General features: G+C 33.3%; 1 protein-coding gene across 2 annotated transcripts; it reads left to right on the top strand.

Annotated features, from left to right (window-relative positions):
- Positions 1-2470: 2470 nt before the first annotated feature.
- Positions 2471-18467, top strand: LOC18430130 (hydroxyproline-rich glycoprotein family protein). 2 transcript variants are annotated; one of them, XM_088859672.1, is made up of 10 exons: positions 2471-2601; positions 4224-4333; positions 12119-12828; positions 13058-13135; positions 14397-14783; positions 14945-15076; positions 15772-15953; positions 16350-16461; positions 16694-16837; positions 18178-18467. In XM_088859672.1, exons 3-10 carry the CDS (start codon positions 12268-12270, stop codon positions 18286-18288), a joined length of 1707 nt encoding a protein of 568 aa, XP_088715798.1. In that variant the 5' UTR covers positions 2471-2601; positions 4224-4333; positions 12119-12267; the 3' UTR covers positions 18289-18467. The 2 variants fall into 2 exon arrangements, with proteins under 2 accessions (XP_088715798.1, XP_006840355.1); XM_006840292.4 differs by lacking the exons at positions 2471-2601; positions 4224-4333 and having other exon boundaries at positions 12106-12828.
- The last annotated feature ends 1836 nt before the right edge of the window (positions 18468-20303 follow it).

Here is a 20303-nt window from a genome sequence, read left to right as displayed (position 1 = left end):
TAATGCTATAAGGTATCCCAACTTCCAATACCAAACGCAACATTGCATGCCTATATGCTATACAGTTTTAAGTTCTCTAACAAACTGTTATCAAAGTTGAGCTTAAAGACCGAATAATAAAGCCACCCACCTTCCTTTAGGGCTATAAGGTATCCCAACTTCTTATACCAAACGCAACATTACAGGCCTATATGCTATACAGCTTTAGGATATTAAATGAAGCTTATATGTCAAGATTTTGGTTGTTAGGGCATCAACATCATTATTTATTAAAAGGCAATACCTTTGTCAATCTCATTCTAAGTTTTAAAGTGTTAAAATGAGAGAAACCCAAATTAATGTGGGGCATTTTAAGTGAGGGTGTGGTTTGTAAAAGACGTGCCTTTAAACAGTATTGAAAGAATATTATAAATTATTGTGATGGTTTGAAAATTTATTTTTATCTCTAAATATAAAATTTAAAACTTTTAAAATAATATAGATCGAGTAGATCTATAAACACTTAAAAAACTTGAAAATTGACGGTCCAAAAATACATTACAAGATGCACTATTTCTAAGACTTGAAGTCCATTTTTTCTCATGTCTATACATCTTGAGGTTGAGATGATCAATTTGAGGATTTGTAATCATCAAAACAACTTCTTGCTGTAAATTTTTTAGGTGCACTTTAATTTAATTGTTTGGGCATCACCCTTATATAAACTTTTTCCTTTAAGTAATCCAAAACAAATGCAAATAGGTCATCCCCGAGCATTCACTTCCTTACGTAAAATCCTATTTATGAGTATTTTTAAGATCTGAAATTTTCAAAGACCTAAGAAAAAAAAAGTTAGTCACTTTGGGTAAAACCCTGTCTATGAGCATTTTTTAGATTTCAAATTTTGGGATACCTGAGAAAAAAAGTTATTGCCGCTCTATAATAGCATATGTGAAAATAATGTCCTAAGAGATTGAAAAATATTTTATGGTCAGATTGAGTTTAGAATCACCAAAAAAAAAAAAAAAAATCCTTAAAAATTATAATTCCAAAGTGGATTTCAAAATTTTAGATAGAAGAATTTTTCATGGGCTTCAAAGAATTTTTTGCAGAGTTTTGTAACCAAAAGATAAAAATTTTATTTGCCATTGCAGAAACCATATTTGAAAGAAGTGGGGGCTTTTTATCCCTAATATGGCGAGATTGGATATTATGAGACCAAGTACCTTTGTTACAAGGCGGACACAAACATTCCTAGCTACAAATCGCATGGCTAAGAGCGTGTTATGAATTCAAGAAAGTATTTTTGAACGTTGAGTCTAGTTAATGACACACTCACAACCACCCGATTCGAAATTAAATAAACAAGAATGATGTGACCTCTCTATATTAAAAAGTATAAGAAAATTGTTTCATGCGGGCTGGACCGCATTTCTACATATACGGTCTAGAAAGTGTAAAGCATCTATCTTAAAAATAGATGCAAGTAGGTGTTCCATGTAAAAACAATGGAAACTAACGGTCTAAATGTATTCTTACTAGAATTATTATTTTTAGTTTTTTAAATTTATTTAGTTTTTACATGTCCTGAAAAATCAAGTCTTAAAATCCATCTCAAAAATAGATTTATTAAGAGACCCATATTTCTACATATGCGAACTTGGCCATAGAAACCGGGTCCAAAAGTAAATCACTAAATTGTCTCTTCCTATGCTTTTCCTAAAATGACATGTTGTTATTTGGGATGGAGAGATCTTGTTCGACTAGAGTTCAAAGTGAATTAATTGTTGCTCGCTTTGGGGTTGTGCTTTTTTTTTTTTTTTTTTACTAGTCTTCGAATATACGAACTGGGCTTGAAACCAAACATAGGCCGGTCCGAACTTCGTGGAAATGGTTTTGAGTAACCTGAGAAAACTGGGCAGGTCTTGGCCCAGCCAATTTTTTTAAAAAAGGATATAAAATAGATCCAAAACATTTAAGAATTATGTTTAGAGTAAATTTAAACAAATCACATCAAAATGCAATTAAATAAAAAAGAGAGTAACATGATGGATTTTAAAAAGGCAATTTGTGAACGTGGTATTTTTAAAAATAATCTTAAAAAAAAATATAAAAATAAATATTCATGGCCCAAACACTTTTCAATCTTTGTCAAAACGAAAGGAAACCTCACAAAACACATTACAAATAAGTTTCTTATTTTTTTGGATTTTTATTATGAACCATAGGTATAAGGACTGGATAGGACTTGAGGTACAAGGAATCGAAATATTAATTAGTGTTTGATGTATAATAAAAATCAAATATAATTAAAAATTAATAGTTATTCAATTTTAATTGGTCCGATGATCCCCACTGGTTCACTGTCAAGTAAGATCATAATAACATTGTTATCTAGTTCACGACGTAGAGGGGCAAAATGGGAATTCTTTGGCATTAGAGCAAAGAAAGGGACTTCTAGGAGCAGGGTATTATCGAGATTTTACTATTTAGGAAGAGCATTTTGGATATCTCTCACATTATATGTATAGCATCAAATGGAGAATTTCGTAATATTTTTCGAGTCCCTGTACGCGAGGGAAAGCGCCGCGCCAACAATCTCCTCTCTCTCTCTTCTCTGTGGTATTTTCTTTTTTCTGCTTATTATTTTTCTCTCTTCGAATTTTAAATTTTTTTTGCATGAAGTTTAATTCTTCTATGAAGTGATTTCCGTAAGAAATTCATCCATCAATGGCGTCGATACAGGTCAAAATGGATGAATATGCGTTTTTTTTTTCCCCTTTTATTTGGCAATTTTTTCATGTTTTTCAGGTTTTATTTTATTTTTTGGCTTTGACCAAAAAATATTACCTCAAATATCATCTTTATTTCGCTTTAATGCCTTTTTATTCTCCATGTTGCATCGTCTGGGAAATTATTTGTATATTTTTGGCAAACTTCGGGGGAAAATAGATGCAGAGATGATTTTCCATTATATTTTTTGGGTGATGATTTTCCATTATATTCATAAATCAAATTTTCTGTGTTTCTTTAATTAATTGGAGGATTTATTGTTTATTTTCTGTGAAATGATTGCAGAGAAACGGTTGATTTTCTTTGCTTTGCAAATTCCGGAATTATTTAGTGATTTTGATGGATGATCTGTTTTTTCTTCCTGACGAAGATCCAGTTAAAAATGGACATAAAATGATAATTTAGCGATAATTAGACTAGGTTATAGCAATAAATCAATAAGAATTGAAAATAATGGTTCCTGAGCATGCTTGGTTGAACTTCAAAGATTTCTCTGGCATGAAAGTGTTTACTGATTTTGAAGATTTATCCTTTGTAAACTTTATACTTCTGAAATCTTCTCTTTACAAGTTGTATTTTCTCATTTTACAAGTTTAAATTATGTGTTTTTAATCTTCCTTTGTATATTTCTTGAATATAGACACTGTTTTCTGATATTTGAGGAAATTTTGCGTGATTTAATGGCGTGATTCTGCGTGTTTTACTTATACTTGAGGAAATTCAGAGGAAATTTTGCGTTATTTAATTCCTCTGTTCTGTTAAAAATAGAAGAAATTACAGTTTTCCTACTCTGCTTGGCCACTTTTCTCAGTTTCTAGCATTTTTTTTATCGAACGTCACTGACCAGAGGTGTACAACTTTCAGTGAAAATATGGCAAAAAATATCCAATGGAACTTAATATTTGTATATAGTTTTGAATTTTGATGAAAAAGAGAATATAGAGAAAGTAATGCCATCAACTTGAGCAGGTGTGTTTATTTCCTTAGAAATGGTTTCTGAAAAAAAGAAAAACATACTTATTTTGAAAAAACAATATTTTTTTGTTAAATAGTAAAAACCCTCCCAAATATTTGGGGAAATTGGACCTTAAATTGTTTTAAAATCGACAATTTTCTTTGGTATTTTACTATTTTATAGTAACTTTTCCCTGCTTTCTCCGATAACATCCATATTTATTTTGAAGAAAAACAAAAGATTTTTTGTTTAATATTCACTAAAAAATTATCTATTTCTTTTGAGGAAAATTGGGATTAATTTCTTTAAAAGTAACAAGTATATATATATATATATATATATATATATATATATATATATATATATATATATATATATATATATATATATATATATATATATATATATATATATTATTTTTATTTTTTTCCTCTTTCGGGGTAATTTGCATTGCTTCATTTATACGGGTGTAGTGATGGTCTAAGCTTATTTGCAGGTTGAGGCTTGACATAAAGTTGAGAGTTTGATAGAATAAAGAGGAGAGGCAGACAGAGATTTGAAAAAGAAGAATATGTTTCTTTTGGAAACAAAGTGGAGATTGCTCAGGTACGTTTTTTTAGGCACCCACCTTTAAAGTTTTCTATGCCCTGTTAGAGAGAGAGAGAGAGAGAGAGAGAGAGAGAGAGAGAGAGAGAGAGAGGGAGGGAGTTTAAAGGGCCATGCCAAATAATTAGGTCAAGATATTTTATATTATGATCTTACTGGGGCAATACCATGCACATGTCCCTTGGGTGAAAGAGTTACTTTAGAGATGTTTTTTTAGATTTGAAAATTTGGGATCCACCCAATCACAATATAATTATTTGCCTAAAAAGGAAATTTGGATTTTTCTTTTATCACTTAGATCTCACCCTTAGATGTACTTTCATTATTGGGATGGCATTTTTCTAAGGTATATATTAGAATTTTATTCTGTTTTTTATTAGGTTTATGTCTTGGTTGATGATGCAACATCTCCGAAACTTGGGGTCCTCAAAATACTTTTAGATTAGGTTTTACTCAAATGAACAATACTCTTAACAGGGTTGGGGTTGTGGTGGTAGCATCATCTGAGCCCCAACTAAGGTCTAAGCAGTATGAAATCTTCTATTTTAATTAATTTTGGGTCCATTTTACAAGTGGGCTGGCTTTCTTACGTAAGAGAATAATAATAATATATATGCAAAAACTATTGAATTTTAATTAATTATCCTTGATTTCTGCGTGCTTGAAATTTCCCATTCAGTTTGTAAAAACTGAATTTTGTCGGAATTGGGGGAATACTATCAAAAATTTGGATGTTGGCCGCTATACTTTTCTTGGTCTTTTTGGCATTCCATAATCGAAGTAAGGCCCAAATTTAGGCCTTTGGTCCGCTCCATATTTCCCAGTAAATGCAAGCTTTTAAATCTGTATTAAATGCAAATCAAACAGCTAAAGCGTTATAGATTGTGTTGCGTTTTTTTTTGAAAAAAAAAAACTCTAGACACTTATGAATTTGAAAAGACGGATTTGAAGCTTTAAAAATAGTGTCTTATAACACTTTATTTAGACTGTATTTTCAAGTGTTTTAAGATCCGTAAATTCTGCATTATTCTTAGCGCTTCAAATTTCATAATCATAATTATAAGCAAAAATAGATTTTCAGGTGATGATAAAATTTTGTAATGCCAGAGCTACATTTTCTAGCAACGTTAAAGGTTATTGTTTTACTTTTGGAAAAAGTTTACGTAAGGGTTTTTTTTTGGTAATTAAGTTTACGTAAGGTTGCAATTTTAAAATGTAAAATTAAGGTGCACCTCAAAAATCCATCATAAAAGGTTGTTTTGATGTTGAAAAACCCTCTAATTGGTCCTCTCGACTTCGAAATGTATGGATATGAACAGAAAAAAAGATTTCGAGTTTTAAAAATAGTATATCTTGCAACATATTATCTACACCATCCATTGTCTATTCGATTTGAACCGTTTTTAAAGTTTAAAATTTTATAATTATAGATAAAAATAGATTCTTTCTTAATAATTTTTTAAACCAAAATTTTATTTACGATAAAAATTCGAGGTGCATCTTAATTTGATTGTTTAAGATTGCAACCTTATACAACCACACCTTTTACTTTTTAATCGTAAAGTTTAGATCTTAGGTTAACCATACAATTGTGCACTAGACCTTATCTTGGCCCAAAGAGATTAGACATCTAGCATTTAGATGTTGATGGTTAAATGGTTATACCTTCCTTGCTGTGATCCAAGAGCCATTAATATATTGAGGTTTAGGTTTGCCACGATTTGAACATACGAAGGACTCCATCTTTATGGTTATAGCTAGTCTTTAAATTACATTTAATATCATTAATTTTGGATCTATAAAAGCCATGGTAATTTGTCTCCTAAGCTATAAAGAAGCCCCGCTCCTTGCATTTAAACAGGGGTATGCTTTTGTGTTGCCCGTTGTAAATTTCTTGACCCCAAGCTTTTTCTTCTCTTTTTTGTGTGTGGGAACCTTTATTTATTTGTTTCTCTCACATATCCATATTTCTCTTTTGAATCCTTCTTGTCCCAAAGGAAACTGTGTAATATTGGCTAATTCGTATTGTAGTGGAAAATGAACTTTAAAGACTTGTTTGGGAGGACCAAATTTTGGTAATGAGAAAGTTTTACCCCTTCCTACCATTTGGCCAACACTAGTCTGCCTTATCTTCATTGTTAATGGTTCTTATTTAATTCAAAAGCATCCAAACTGGCTCTTAAGAATCTATTTTCAGCCAAGAGAACCTTGCATGAGCATATAATTAAAGGAGTGTTCAAACTTGCTCCAAATAACCAAAATTTGTCCAATATAGACTTAGAATTATGGGATTGTATATGATAAGAACATTCATTTTGGTACAAGGAGGTCGCTTTCACTTTTAGTCATTGAATGTAAAATCATAAACTTGAAACTAGTCACATAGTTTGTAAGATTGTATTTTAGACTTTGTGCCCATTCAATAACATACCCTTTGCTACCCATCATATTTCACATCCAACATTCTATAATAATCATAAATTTCTTATACGGAAAGAAAATAAATTTAATGCACACATTTCATAAAGTAATAACATTTCCATAGAGTGGTCAGCTGGTCATTTCCTAATTGGGTGAACCTCCATTATTGAGATCTATGATTTATCCGCTCTGTCCAAGTTGGGGAATGGTGGTGAATATCCCAATAGTGTGCTACATTCCAAACACCACTGATGTACCATATACTTGTACTTCAACATTATTCTATAGTCATGCGCTGTAAGGTAACTTAAAATCAGAAAAAAAAATTAGGATGATGCCATGCTAGCCCTAGTGAAATTTTGGCACTTTGTCCCACATTAGATGATCGCATTCATTTCCTTCTTAAATTCATTTTCTATTTGATGCTTCATGTTTTGGAGAGATGGCAAAGCATTAAGCCGACCTTCTCTTTTGTCTCCCTACTTGGTCCCATTCTCATTCATTGTGATGGGGTTTTTTAGATGGATGAGGTTTCTACAAGGTGTCTAAGCTTTATGAAAACAAAATAAAGCATTACCTCAAATCCTTTTTGGAAAAGTACTTTCGTTGACTAAAATCTTTATGATGGCTCTAAAATCAATTTTCAAACTTAAAATAAAGTTTGAAACTAAAAGAATGGCACAGATCTTGCGAATTTGTGAATATCCAAACTGACAAAAAATTTTGAAACTAAAAACATGGTACAGATCTTGCGGATTTGTGAATATCCAAACTGATAATAAATTCTGAAACTAAAAAATGGTACAGATTTTGCGGATTTGTGAATATTTATTTTTAGAGCAAAATAGACAGTCTAGATAATTTGTTATAATATAACTATTTTTAGATCTTGAAATTCTATTTTTTTTTCATCACCATAATCTTCAAGTCGATGTAAAGGTTTTCCAATGTTTGACTTGCAATTTTTGATGCGTTATGAAGTGAGGATTTATTTATTTTGATAGGGCTGCAGCCCTATCAAACCATTTTCCTTCTTGCATTCCAAAAGGAACTATTCATGAAACAACGGTTCTAGAGTAGGAGAAAGAATCGAACAGTTGATTGCCTCAAAGACAAAGGTCAACAGGCGTCAATAATGCCTGATTCAGAAAAAGGTTAAATACTTCATGAGTCCGCCTACTTGTGTATCTGTCATGATTTTTTAAGGATTTAGGATTCAAAACGAATCTATAATCATCTTGAATTCATTTTCACTTCAGATCTATGAATTTGGGAGCTAAAAAAACAATGCAGATCGTGTGATTTTGACTATATAAAGTTGTAGGGTCCAAAAAGGTACAAAATATAGCATTTTTAAGGTACAAAGACTTTTTTTTTTTCCTTTTCTTTTTCTTTTTTCTAATTCATGACTGTGGTGTTCTAAATAATGTGTATATAATTTTAGATCCAAAATTCATTTAGGATTGTGTACTAACTAAATCTGTGTGTCCACTGATGCACTTGAACCCTATTGTTATGGGACTTCCATAATCGCTATGGAGGGCACACATCCTTTGGATTTGAAGGGCGGTAATGCTTACGGTTTAAAGTATGGAGTCATAATCAACCGCTGTTCATATTAAAATGTAACCCCCCAAGCAAAAAAATAAGGTGAATAGTTTAATAGTTAAATACACATTGGCTGCATGCTTGTTTTCCCTAGCTTAGAAGCCAAGATAGTCCCAAACCGAGGATAATAGTAGAAGTCAAAATGTTATATGGTCCTGCAGGTGCATATTGTTTGTTCCCGCTTCTAAAACTCTATCAAGAAGCCTTTTTAGGATCCCCATCCATCCAGCAACTAACTTTTGTAAAAGAAAATTTCATATCCATTCTGTCAGTGCCTGAAAAAGAGCCGTAAAATCGTAAGATTGACTAGAGTTTGTCTAATTTTCTTTACTCAAGTGTTCAAGAACTCTAGGGAGAAGGGTTGCCTCCTCACAAAGGAGGTCCTCTTTGAACACAAAAGAGAAAGGTCTTTTTGAGTAAGATGCATTGCATATGCGTGATCATTTGACTTTTATTTTTATTTATTTATTTATTTATATTTATTTTTAAATACTCAATCAGGTGATTTTAAAGTAAATGCCAGAATTTTATACCAAAAAATCTTAGTAATTAGCTTTTAGACTCAAGAAAGTAAATATACAGTTCCTCCCATGAGAGTACACTATACCACTCTTAACAATACAATAAACTATAATATAATATATGGGTGTGGTTTCTATAGCAACGTTAAACAATCCAATTAAGGCGCGCCTTCAAATTTGATCATAACATATAATTTTGATGTAAAATATTTTTAGGACTCTCTCAAAATCTATCTTCATATCTAATTATAAAATTTTAAACTTCAAAAATAGTTAAAATCAAGTAGATCTATAGACATATGTAAATTTTGAAAATGGACGGTCTAGATAATGTGTTGTAAGATGCACTATTTTTGGGACTCAAAATCCTTTTTTCTTTCATAGTCATACATCTCAATGTCGAGATGCTCAATTAGAGGGTTTTTCAAGATTAAAACAAGCTTTTCTGGTGGATTTTTGAGATGCATCCGTAGTTCTGCATTTTATGGTTGCAACCTTATATAAACCTTTTCCGTTATCAAATGGGTTAGAAGGTAGATATATAGCATATTGTAACTTGAAAGTAATTCTGACACATTGGTTGTCTTGGTTTACCTAACAACTTCGGATCCTCATGTTTGTCACCATGTCTTTTGGTGTTTTCTTTCTTTTTTTTTGTTTAATCGTTTTATTTCTTTTATCTACTAGTGGTTTCTTCTTTTTATTCTTTTTTGAACTTTGAGCTTGGTCCCTACTAGTGGTCTCTCTACGACTATTCATGGGTGGTACCAGTTGTAAACTGTTGACTCCCATACAAAAAGAATCAACATGTAGAAAAGGAAAAGAGGAAGAAAAGGTAGCAAAGTAAGACAAAGGGCTGTAAAGAGAGCATTTTAATTGGTGATTTTCATTTTATAAAACAAGAAATGTCAACTTATTCAAGGGAAAAAAAAAACGACATTTTTGTACGTACTGGAAAAAATGGTACCATTAAGACCTATATCTTCGAACATTTTATGCTGATTAATATCTTACTTTTTTTTGGCGCTTTAGTAGTTTATTCCCATTTTGCTCTTTGTCCAAAAGTTGAACCTCCAACCGCATGAAATACAAAAAAGACGATGTATTTTGATGATTTGAAAGTACAATTTTCGAACTGCCTTTGGGGTTAGAAAAACTTATGTATTTAAGCTATAAAACGACCCAACACTTGCGTTTTTTTTTTTTCATCAATGTGCTTTAGGAAGTTCGAAAGTGTAACATTCAAACAGCCTAAATATATATATGATATTTTTGTGATTTGGGTGGTTCAAAAGTTACAATTTTGATTAATCCAAATAAATGTTTAAGCTAATTATTTTTTTCTTTTCTTTTCTTTTTTGTGTTTCAGGCAATTCAAAAGCTATGCTTTCATGCAAAAAAAATTTCAAAAAAAAAAACCTTCTTGATAATATGTAAAAAAATATGGACCCTGCGGCAGTACCTCAACCTTTTTAAGTCTTTACATAAATTTCTTAAAAACCAATTAAATGGGTGTATTAGCCAAAGTAGCAATATTCGATTCACCGTTTTTAGTTTTTTTTTATCGTTCATTACACAGTTTTCTTGTATAAACAATTGCCAAAAATATTACTCTTTAAATTGATGTTAGAAAATTTAGGGAGATAGTTTGCCTTGTTCCTTGGAAGACAAATGTTCATTTTGATACATGTATAAGACCTAAAATCCCATGTTTTATGGAAGGAAAGAAAGTAAATTACTAATTTCTCGACAGTGATGCCCATGTCGATGCACTCGAAGTGCAGGATTTTCAATTGTTACATAAATTGCTCGAGCGAAACATAGTTACAACAGACTTGGCCTAGGTGATTTCTATGGAGACTTCTAATGTTTGATTTGATTATTTTAGAAATTCTAAAAATTCCCTAATTTTTGGTGTCAAATCAAGAAAATAGAATATTCGGAACAGTGAGGCGGTTGAATGTGCTTATAAATAGATTGTGCGTGCAAGCCTTGAAGTGAGTTGGAAATGTGTTTTTATATGAGTTAGAAATAGAGATGGGTTGGATCAGTGTTAAAAATATATTATAATACTATTTTTTTAATAATAAAAGTTGGTGCTTCTTTCTCTTCATTGTTGTGTTGGATTTTACAATTGATATCAGAGCTTCTGTAAAACTATGCAATTAGCTAGAAAAACACAAGTTAAGAAAGACTTCTCATTGAGTAAACATGAGAAAAGTTGATGGAAGGTTATCTTGGAGCTTATATTCTTTGAAAATGAGAAAAGCCTTGGACAAAAAAGAGCAACAAAAAGAGAGAAGAAAAGGAAAATTTGTTGTCTTTTCTCTCACACTTTTAACGTGAGGCTTAGGTGTCACATGTCTTCATGTACTACTGTTCTTTCATTTTTCACCTGTATATACAGTACTGCATTGTCATGTTGTCTTAAATGCTCAGCTCAGCTTAATAAATCAAAGATGGTTTTTCTCCTTAGATCATGGCCGTTAATTTTTCCAATATTTATCTTTGATGTTTGCTTAAATACTTATTATCTTTACTTTTTTCTTGGAATATAGGGTCTCATTCCCTTAGCTTAATTAATACATGTACGGAGTTTATATAAGACGTCAAATTTATATTGTAAAAAGTATATTTACTTCATAAATATATTACAAAAGGTTGTTTTGATGTTGGAAACTTTCCAATTAATCATCTCAATCTCAACATATATGAATATGAAAAAAAATTTAAATCCTTAAAAATTATGTATTTTATAATTATTTCAAGATTTTTAAGTGTTTGTAAATTTATTTTACCGACATCAGTTTTGGAGCTTTAAATTTTATTAGAGAGAAATAAATTTCCAGACTACCGTAGAAGGTTTTGGAACCAAAATTAGATCCTCTACATGGTTTAGATTTTGGAAGTGGCTTTTACTTTGATTTTTTATTAAGGTTGATGCTTTATATAAAGCTAACTATATCATAGGCAAATTAATTATGGTGTATGGTACACAATAAGGGCATCCTCCAACCATTCTTGATGATGAACGGTGGAGATTCACATAGTTTTCGACAATGGACATTTAGCTGGGCACGATTACTCCCCACCATCCAAGATGGGGAACACTATGTGGAGTGTCCTTGTAGTCTGCCAAATACCATACACCACTGGTATATGATACCTTTTTACAGTTGTTAAATAATCTAATATATTCAACTCTCTTTCTCTCTTGCTGTTGAATGGTTAACAGTATGCAGCCAGTCACCATGGACAGAGTCAACCCATGATGAGACCCATCACCTCCATTTTAGAATCTTCTTCACATTTCAGTGCCCAATTTGGTGCAGTCATGGAATAATACTGAGGAACTCAAGTGTTCAGAGTGTCTCAGCCAAAACCATGAAGCAAGAGATCGCTACAGAGAGCAGGGCAAGCTTATTCCACTCTTTAACAGGCAATCGAACCAGAGTACAAAAAACCAGAGATACCCAAAAATCAGGTGCTCCCATTAATGGGGTTTCATCAGGTCAAAAATTGAGGCCAAAACCAGTAGTTTCAGAGCCAGATTCCAGTGCAAAAACAAGGAAGAACCAGCCCAAGTTGAAGCCTTTTAGTGGGGAAGAAATTGAAGCTCACAAAGCAAGAGAAATGGGTCGAATGCGGCAGCAACCGGTCGAAAGCTATGCTCGATTGAGAAGGCCCCGGGGCCATGAATTGAAGAAAGTCGTAGACTCGGATGAGGAGAAGAAAGGGTTGGACGAGAAGGGTGAGTTGCAGAGGAAGCTCGACCTAAGTGAGGGTTTGGTGAACGATTTGCACTCTGAGGTGGCAGAATTGAGAGCCCAAGTTGAGAGTTTGCAGAGTTTGAATCAGAAGCTTGAGCTGCAGAATAGGAAAGTTGCAGTGGAACTTGCTGCTGCTGAAGCAAAGCTGAATTCTCGGATACTTAGTGCTAATCAGGTACTTGTTTTCATTATTTTCTCTCTCTTTTGTTGCTTGGTTGGGTGAGCTTTGACTTTACCTTAATGGTTCAGATTTTAGTTTTCAGAAATTGAGATTAATTGCTGAAATTCTCCAGCTCTTATGAACTGTCGCTGGTAGCCATTTTAATCAGAGAAAAAGAAATCAAAATCTAGAAGAAAATTTTTGAGTATTCCTAATACTTTAATCTGGTCTTGTGATATTTCAGAGTCTTGACAGGGAAAATGGGTTTAAGAAGAAAAGCATGATAGAATCTGTAGTTGGTGAAATTAAAGCCTCTGATCAGGTAAGGGACTCTCTCTCTCCTCGTCCTCTCAAGGAACATGACGAAATGAGGGCGAGTGGTGGCATATTACTCTACTCTGTACCCGCTGAACCTCTCTCGCTAGGCTGGGGCGGGGGTGGGTTTGGAGGTGGAATTGAGCAAAGGCTGTTTAGTCTGTTTTTAAAATGGCTTAGGTCTCTTATTCCAAATCAGTATCAGCTCTCTCTCTCTTTGAAAATGGTTTAGGTTTATTCCAAAACAGAGTAAAAACTCTCTCTCACACACACATACAGAGTATCAACTCTCTCTCTTTTAAATTGGTTTAGGTTTATTCCAAAACAGAGTAAAAACTCTCTCTCTCACACACAAACATACAGAGTATCAACTCTCTCTCTCTCTCTTTTAAAATGGTTTAGGTTTATTCCAAAACAGAGTAAAAACTCTCTCACATAGATACACACGCGCACACGGAGGACTATTAGCACACACACTCTGTCTCTCTCCCTCTCTCTCACATACACACTACTATTAACACACATTCTTTTTCTCTCTATCACTCTCATATTTGTAATGGAGGATGGGGCTCCAGCACAACAAAACCCCAAGTGAGCCAGGTCACCTGATCTCTCTCTCTCTCTCATCCCCCAGAGCCGGTCCCACCCTGACTTCAAGCATGGTTGGATGACCCAAATAAAACTGACAAGGCCCTGTGTATCCCCACTTTGCGAAATAGATTGTTCTTGGTGTTAGCCTCACACTGAGTCCTGACTTCAAGCATTAGAAGTTTGTATTTAGGAACACAAAATAAGCTTTTTTAATTCATTAATTATATTCTAGAGTACCTTTCTTTTCTCTTTTTACTAATAAAAAGCACCAAATTTCTGAATACCCAACTCTCAATGGAAATTCAAACCTCCAAGTCAGTTCTTTAGAAGTGGAAAATAGGGTCTTTTGGTTTACGTTTATTCTGCAGAGTCCAACTAACTTTCCATGGAAAGAAGCACTGTAGCCATAAGCTATTGATTATGGGAAATTTTTGTAAATATCTCTTATTTTTTGCGGTACTTAAAAGAAGTACCCTGGAACTTGGAGTTTCAAACCAGAGGTATTTTGGAGAGAAATAAAACAAACCCAAGTACAGAACATGAGCGCAAAATGGAAAATATCTATACTGCAAAAAAAAAAAAAGGCATAATTTGTGGAAATTTCCTTTGTTTGAAAGAAATTTGATCTCTTTCTGAATATCTATAAGGTTTAACTTATTCCTCTTTTCTAAATTCAGGAGATGGAGTCACCTTCAGAGGAGGTCCAAAGGGCTGAATTCAAAGATATTCGGAAACTGATTGCCAGTAAGATGGAGCAACAGTTGGGTCCAAAACCCATGGCCATAAAACAAGTTCCCACTCCTAAAACTGTACAAATCCAGCCAAAACCACCACCAATTTGCCCTCCACCACCTCCTCCTCCACCTCCTCCTACACAAGCATTGTCTAAAAAAGGAGCAGCCATGAAAAAGGCTCCAGATTTGGTGGAGTTTTATCATTTGTTAACGAAGCGAGAAGGAAAGAAGGATGGGTTGGGAAGTGGCACTTCTAGTAGTCCTGGTGTTATGAGCGCTCATAGTAGCATTATTGGGGAAATTCAGAATCGGTCATCACACATGTTGGCTGTAACTCTCTGAACCACGATTCTCTTTGTTGTGCATGAAAATTTTGATCATGGGTTGAACATTTTGTCCATTTTTTTTGGAATTTTAGAGAGTTTTGCTGAATTCAGAGTTAGCTAAATTTGTTTCAATTGGTCATCTATCCTATTTCATATGGTTTACAGGTAAGAGCAGATGTGGAAAAGAAAGGGGAATTTATCAAGTTCGTGATAAAGAAAATTCGAGAAATGGCCTTTGCAGATATGGAGGAAGTTCTCGCCTTCGTTGATTGGCTGGACACGGAGCTCTCGTCTCTGGTAATCTTTTTTGTTTTTGTTTCAGATTTTTTCTCTTAGATGAATGAAGTTTTTATCCTTGATGATGTCTGATATTATCAAATGGCAATGTTTCCATAGTTTCAATAAATTATCTACAAACCTCAGTTCCACTGTCACTGCTCAAACTTATAAATCATTCCTAAAAATCAGGACAGATATGTGGTGAAATAAGTTAAATCATGAGAAGAGTAAAACTAGGATGAGTGATTCAGAGCCCTGTAATACATATTGAGTGCTGTAAATATAAATTTACTCATTTTTTGCTTAGCAGGAGCTGTTGCATTGATGCTTGAGTGGTTTTTGTATCACCTTAAGTTCATCGAAGCATACGGCTGGATGCCATGGAATTGGATTAGGAACAATGCTTTAGACTCTGGCCACCAACATACCAGGAAAAGATCTTTGATCAATGTTTCAAAAAAAATGATATTTGATCCACCATGGGAAAAAATGCTTTATGTTTTCTTTGGATCTCACTCTGAGAGGATTCATTTGACGATGAAAAAAGTATGTTGAGATGATAGTCATCAATTCTATTACTGAGATTAAATATTTAACAACTGAGGCATGAAATACTTGTGTGCACAGTTGGTCTTGGTAATATGAATTATTATATATTCTAGGTAATGGATATGTGCTAAAAAGATGAAACTGATTTTCAATGTCTTTTGCAGTCAGATGAGAGAGCAGTGCTTAAACACTTTGACTGGCCTGAGAGAAAGGCCGACGCGATGAGAGAAGCTGCATTTGAATATCGAGATCTTAAACGGCTGGAACTTGAGGTCTCTTCTTATGAAGATGATCTCTGCCTGCCCTGTGAAACTGCCTTGAAGAAGATGGCTACATTATTGGACAAGTATGTAGCCATTTATTATTACTTTTCTTTACTTGTAGCAGTGTCTAAAAAGTCGGACTCGAGCTTTGACTCGCTAGGGTCTGAGCATACGTCCCCCCTGGGAATTTTTAACAAGAAGACTTAAGAAACCATGAGATTTGGGCGATTTTGGGGGTTTTCAGCCCAGAATGCCCACCCTTTCGACCTAGTCCAACTTGGGTGTGTCCAGAGTTGGACAGGCAATATTTGAAACACTGTTTTCTAGTAACTATAAACTCACAATTACATAATAGCACAGAAAAGGGCATAATAACGTCGTTATACACTTTTTCGAATTTTACATTTTGTTCTTATCTCTCTCTCTCTCTCATGTCGCTAAATGTGTTTGTCTTGATTGCAATACCAATCATGTTGAAGGTCGGAGCAAAGGATTCCAAGGCTAGCCAAATTGCGAGACTTGGTGATGCCATGTTACAGAGATTGTAAGATTCCAACTGCCTGGATGTGTGATTCTGGAATGGTTGACAAGGTTGGTTAGCTTCTAATCCTTCTTTCATAAAAAGGAAATTTGAGAAAATTGCTCTTCTAAACTGTAATTATTCTCAACAAATTAAAAAAAAAGAACTTCTACAGTGTGTAAATGGTGGTAATTTGATATTTTAAGGATGCTCCAGCTTTGGGGTTCCCTCTATTTCTATTTTTCTACAAAAATCACATTTTGTATAAAAATATAGCTTATTTTTGTTGTATTATGGGTCCAGATAAAGTTAGCTTCAGTGAAACTGGCCAAAAAGTGCATGAATAGACTTTCCATGGAGCTTGAATTGGTCAAACATTCAGAAAGGGAATCTGCTCATGAGGGATTGCTGCTTCAGGGTGTGCGCTTCGCATATAGAGCACATCAGGTACTTTACCTTCATTGTACAATGAAACATGCATTTTTCATATTGGGGATCAAAACTGCGGATTTTTTTTTTAAATAAGTTGCAACATATATGGGAAATATACTAAAAAAGAGCTACTCAATGAAGTGTTATCAAATCTGATCTAGTCAAAACCGGTTTGACTCGCAGTTGAAATGATTTGAACAAATTTTCACAAAAAAAAAATAAAAAAAAATAGGAATAATAGTTTAATAGCATAAAATGTAGTATAAAAATACCCAATTTTGTTTAACCGATAAACAGTAGAAACCAGCAAGTTTGACATACCAAAATTGGTCAAATTTAGTATTTGACGAATCCCAGTTTTTACTTTCAAGATGTAGATATCATACAATCATGTTCCCTACTGTAGGGGGAAACGATTTTATTCTACAGGAGTAGCAAAATGTACATTTACTCCCTCGTATAAAACCCTAGCTCTACATACAATCATGTTCCCTACTGTACAGGGAAACGATTTTATTCTACAGGAGGAGCAAAATGTACATTTACTCCCTCGTATAAAACCCTAGCAAGGAATATATCTAGGACCCTAACGATCGGGGATCCAAACCAACTCAACCTGCTGCCCACTTGAAAACTTTTTATATGGAATTCATGAGCTGCCTAAAAAAAATTCAAGTCCTAGGAATAAATAGAAATGGTACAATCTTTGAATATTTGGATCTAGATTTTTAAGGATTCAAAATCTTTAGAAAATATTATCCGAGTCATTATTAAGTGGGTCCCAAAATCCTGAAACAGTCTTTTACCCGGGAATAAGGTAGGGACAAATTTCAAATTCTTTGTTGATTCTTGTATATCTTATGATCATTTGTCTCTTTAAAAAAATGTTTCTACCAAAATATAGATTAAATCGTATAGTAAAGGTAATATTTTATCTTAAATTACTTAGTCTAAAATTATATTTTATTTAATTTGAAGAGTATTGTGCAAAGCAAGTGCAGTTTTTTCTAAATTGCATCGAAATAATATAAGTAGTGCAGCTTCTCCCTCTCGTACATTTCTAATTTTGTATGCAACAGGGTTTTAAAACTTCCTGCGAGTTTATCTTCTTCTTAAGATATAAGTTTTTTTTATCTTTTTTGAACTAGTTGGGCATGGGCTCGAGTGATTAGCCTTTCTAATGCAACAGGGTTTTAAAACTTGTGGAGTTTTTTTTTTTAGCAAATTGGGCATGGGCTTGAGTGATTGGCCATTGATAGCAATGTTATATAGTTTGATTCCTATTGTTGAATTGCCACGAAAAATAAAAATACTTTTCATGTGTCGTCTGAAAGTATTATTTTTTGCATGCACAGTTTGCTGGGGGTCTTGATGCCGAAACCCTCTGCGCTTTTGAAGAGATCAGAAGGCTAGCCCCATCAAATTGTGGAGGATCACGGGAACTATTTGCCGGTATAACACCTTAGTACATCAGATATGCCCCTCCTGTTAAAAAGATGATGGCAGGAGCTCTGGTGGAATAATCTTGTGAATTAGTATGATATGATGTTTATTTATTTAGGAAAAGGTAGGGCCATTTGCTAAGAGGACAAAGGTCTATTTTTCGAACAAAATAATGATATTGCAGTTTATTTATCTCTGATAAGTAGTGCTTCTCAGACTCGAATCAAATCGGGTGCTTTTGGTTTTGAGGAACCCTTAGAATTGCCCTAATTCTCCCGGTTTCTTTAATGTATACGGTCTGACTTAGGAGTCGCTTGAATCGAAACGGGTGAATGGGAAATGTTCCCTAGGATTCGGGGCTCCATTCTGATTTTGGTTCTGTGCATATATTGTCCTGAAAAGTAAACCTTGTGGGATAATGGAGTTCTGGTGAAGAAAAGCTCAAGTGGAATATCTTGGTCCAAAAATTATGGATAAATTCAAAATCCTAAAACTAATGTCAAAATAAAGTTTTAAAAAAATATATATAAGTGTGACGCTCTAAACAACTAAATTAAAGTGCACTTCAAAAATCTCACTAAAAGAAGTTTGTTTGGATGCCCAAAAGTCCTCAAATTGATCATCTCGATCTCAAGATGCATGGACATGAGAAAAAATGGATTTCAAGTTTTGGAGATAGGGCATCATGTAATATATTTTTGGACCGTCAATTTTTAAGATTTTCAAGTGGTCATAGATCTGCTCGACCTACCTAATTTTTAAGCTTTAAATTTTGGAAGAAGTTTACATAAGGTTGCAACGTAGAATTATAGATGCACCTCAAAAATCTCCGTCGAAATGGTTGTTTTAATTTTGAAAAAACCTCTAATTGATCATCTTGACATCAAGATATATAAATATGAAAAAAAAAAAAAAGGTTTTTGAGTGCCATAAATAGTTCATCTTGTAATATATTATGTAGACCGTCCATTTTTAAGATTTTCATATGTTTATAGGTCTGCTTGATTTTAACCATTTTTAGAGTTTAAACTTTTATAATTACATATGAAAATAGATTTTGAGATAATACTAATGATTTTTTTACCAAAATTACATGCTATGATAAAATTTGGAAGTGTGCCTTAATTGGATTGTTTAAGGTTGCAACCTTATAAAAATCACACCCTAAAATTTTATAATTAGAGATGAAAATAGATCATCCAGCCATCACAAAGATTTCCAGAATTGAAACAATATCTTTTGATACTATTTGAAGATACGTCTTACTTTTATTGTTTAGAGCCTCGGCTTTGTACAAACCACACATATTTAAAAAGAAATTAGACCATGTATGTTACTTTTTTGCATTTCAAGAGACCTGCACAGTTTTTTAAAATGTAAATGGATTAATTTAAGGTGAAAATCATTATCATCGTCAAAAAAAATTTCTAATCAAAGGATTTTTCTAACTAATTAAGACCAGCTACACAAATTCTGATCTGCAGTCCTGATCAATCTTAAAATAAAAATGTATTCCTAATTATCCAAGTGCATTTTAGACAAGGATGGACTTACGTAACGAGATGCACGATAGACTTTCCCCATAATCGACTCTTCCCATGATCCCATCTATGGTCATGAAACGTAGTTACATTTGAATGTACTTATCCCACGTACCTCAAAAATATTTCAAATATACCGAATTTGCTATTGTTCAAGGTTCCTAAAATTGCATAAGCATATCTCAATAGTTTGACCCACTCTAAACAAGCAACGATTCTCACATGACTTTGACCCACTCTAAACAAGCAACGATTCTCTCATGACTTGGCTGGGCCTATGAGGTTGGTTAAATGCTAGAATACTCTTATTAGGATATGATAGACACGCTCGAGGTATTTGAAAATTGTAAAAAGATTTTAAAAAAAATATTTCATTATTTTCTATTTTTTACTTCTACTTTTCATGAGACTTAAGGATTTAAAATATTACTTGTAGCATAGGGTCTTCATCTTTTTTATCTTTCAATCCCTTGGACCTCTTTAACTATGAATTTTTT

The sequence above is a fragment of the Amborella trichopoda genome, chromosome 2 (genome assembly GCF_054954075.1).
Source record: "Amborella trichopoda isolate Santa Cruz 75 chromosome 2, AtrichopodaSantaCruz75HAP2 v2.0, whole genome shotgun sequence".
NCBI lineage: Eukaryota > Viridiplantae > Streptophyta > Magnoliopsida > Amborellales > Amborellaceae > Amborella > Amborella trichopoda.
This window is presented reverse-complemented; position numbering and strand designations above follow the sequence as displayed.

Bases quoted from the DNA above. Each gene is read 5' to 3' on its own strand.
- LOC18430130 (XM_088859672.1), top strand. From the start codon at position 12,268: ATGAAGCAAGAGATCGCTACAGAGAGCAGGGCAAGCTTATTCCACTCT. The intron at 14,784-14,944 runs GTAACTCTCTGA...TATGGTTTACAG, and splicing joins GGTCATCACACATGTTGGCT to GTAAGAGCAGATGTGGAAAA. The intron at 16,838-18,177 runs GTACTTTACCTT...TTGCATGCACAG, and splicing joins TCGCATATAGAGCACATCAG to TTTGCTGGGGGTCTTGATGC.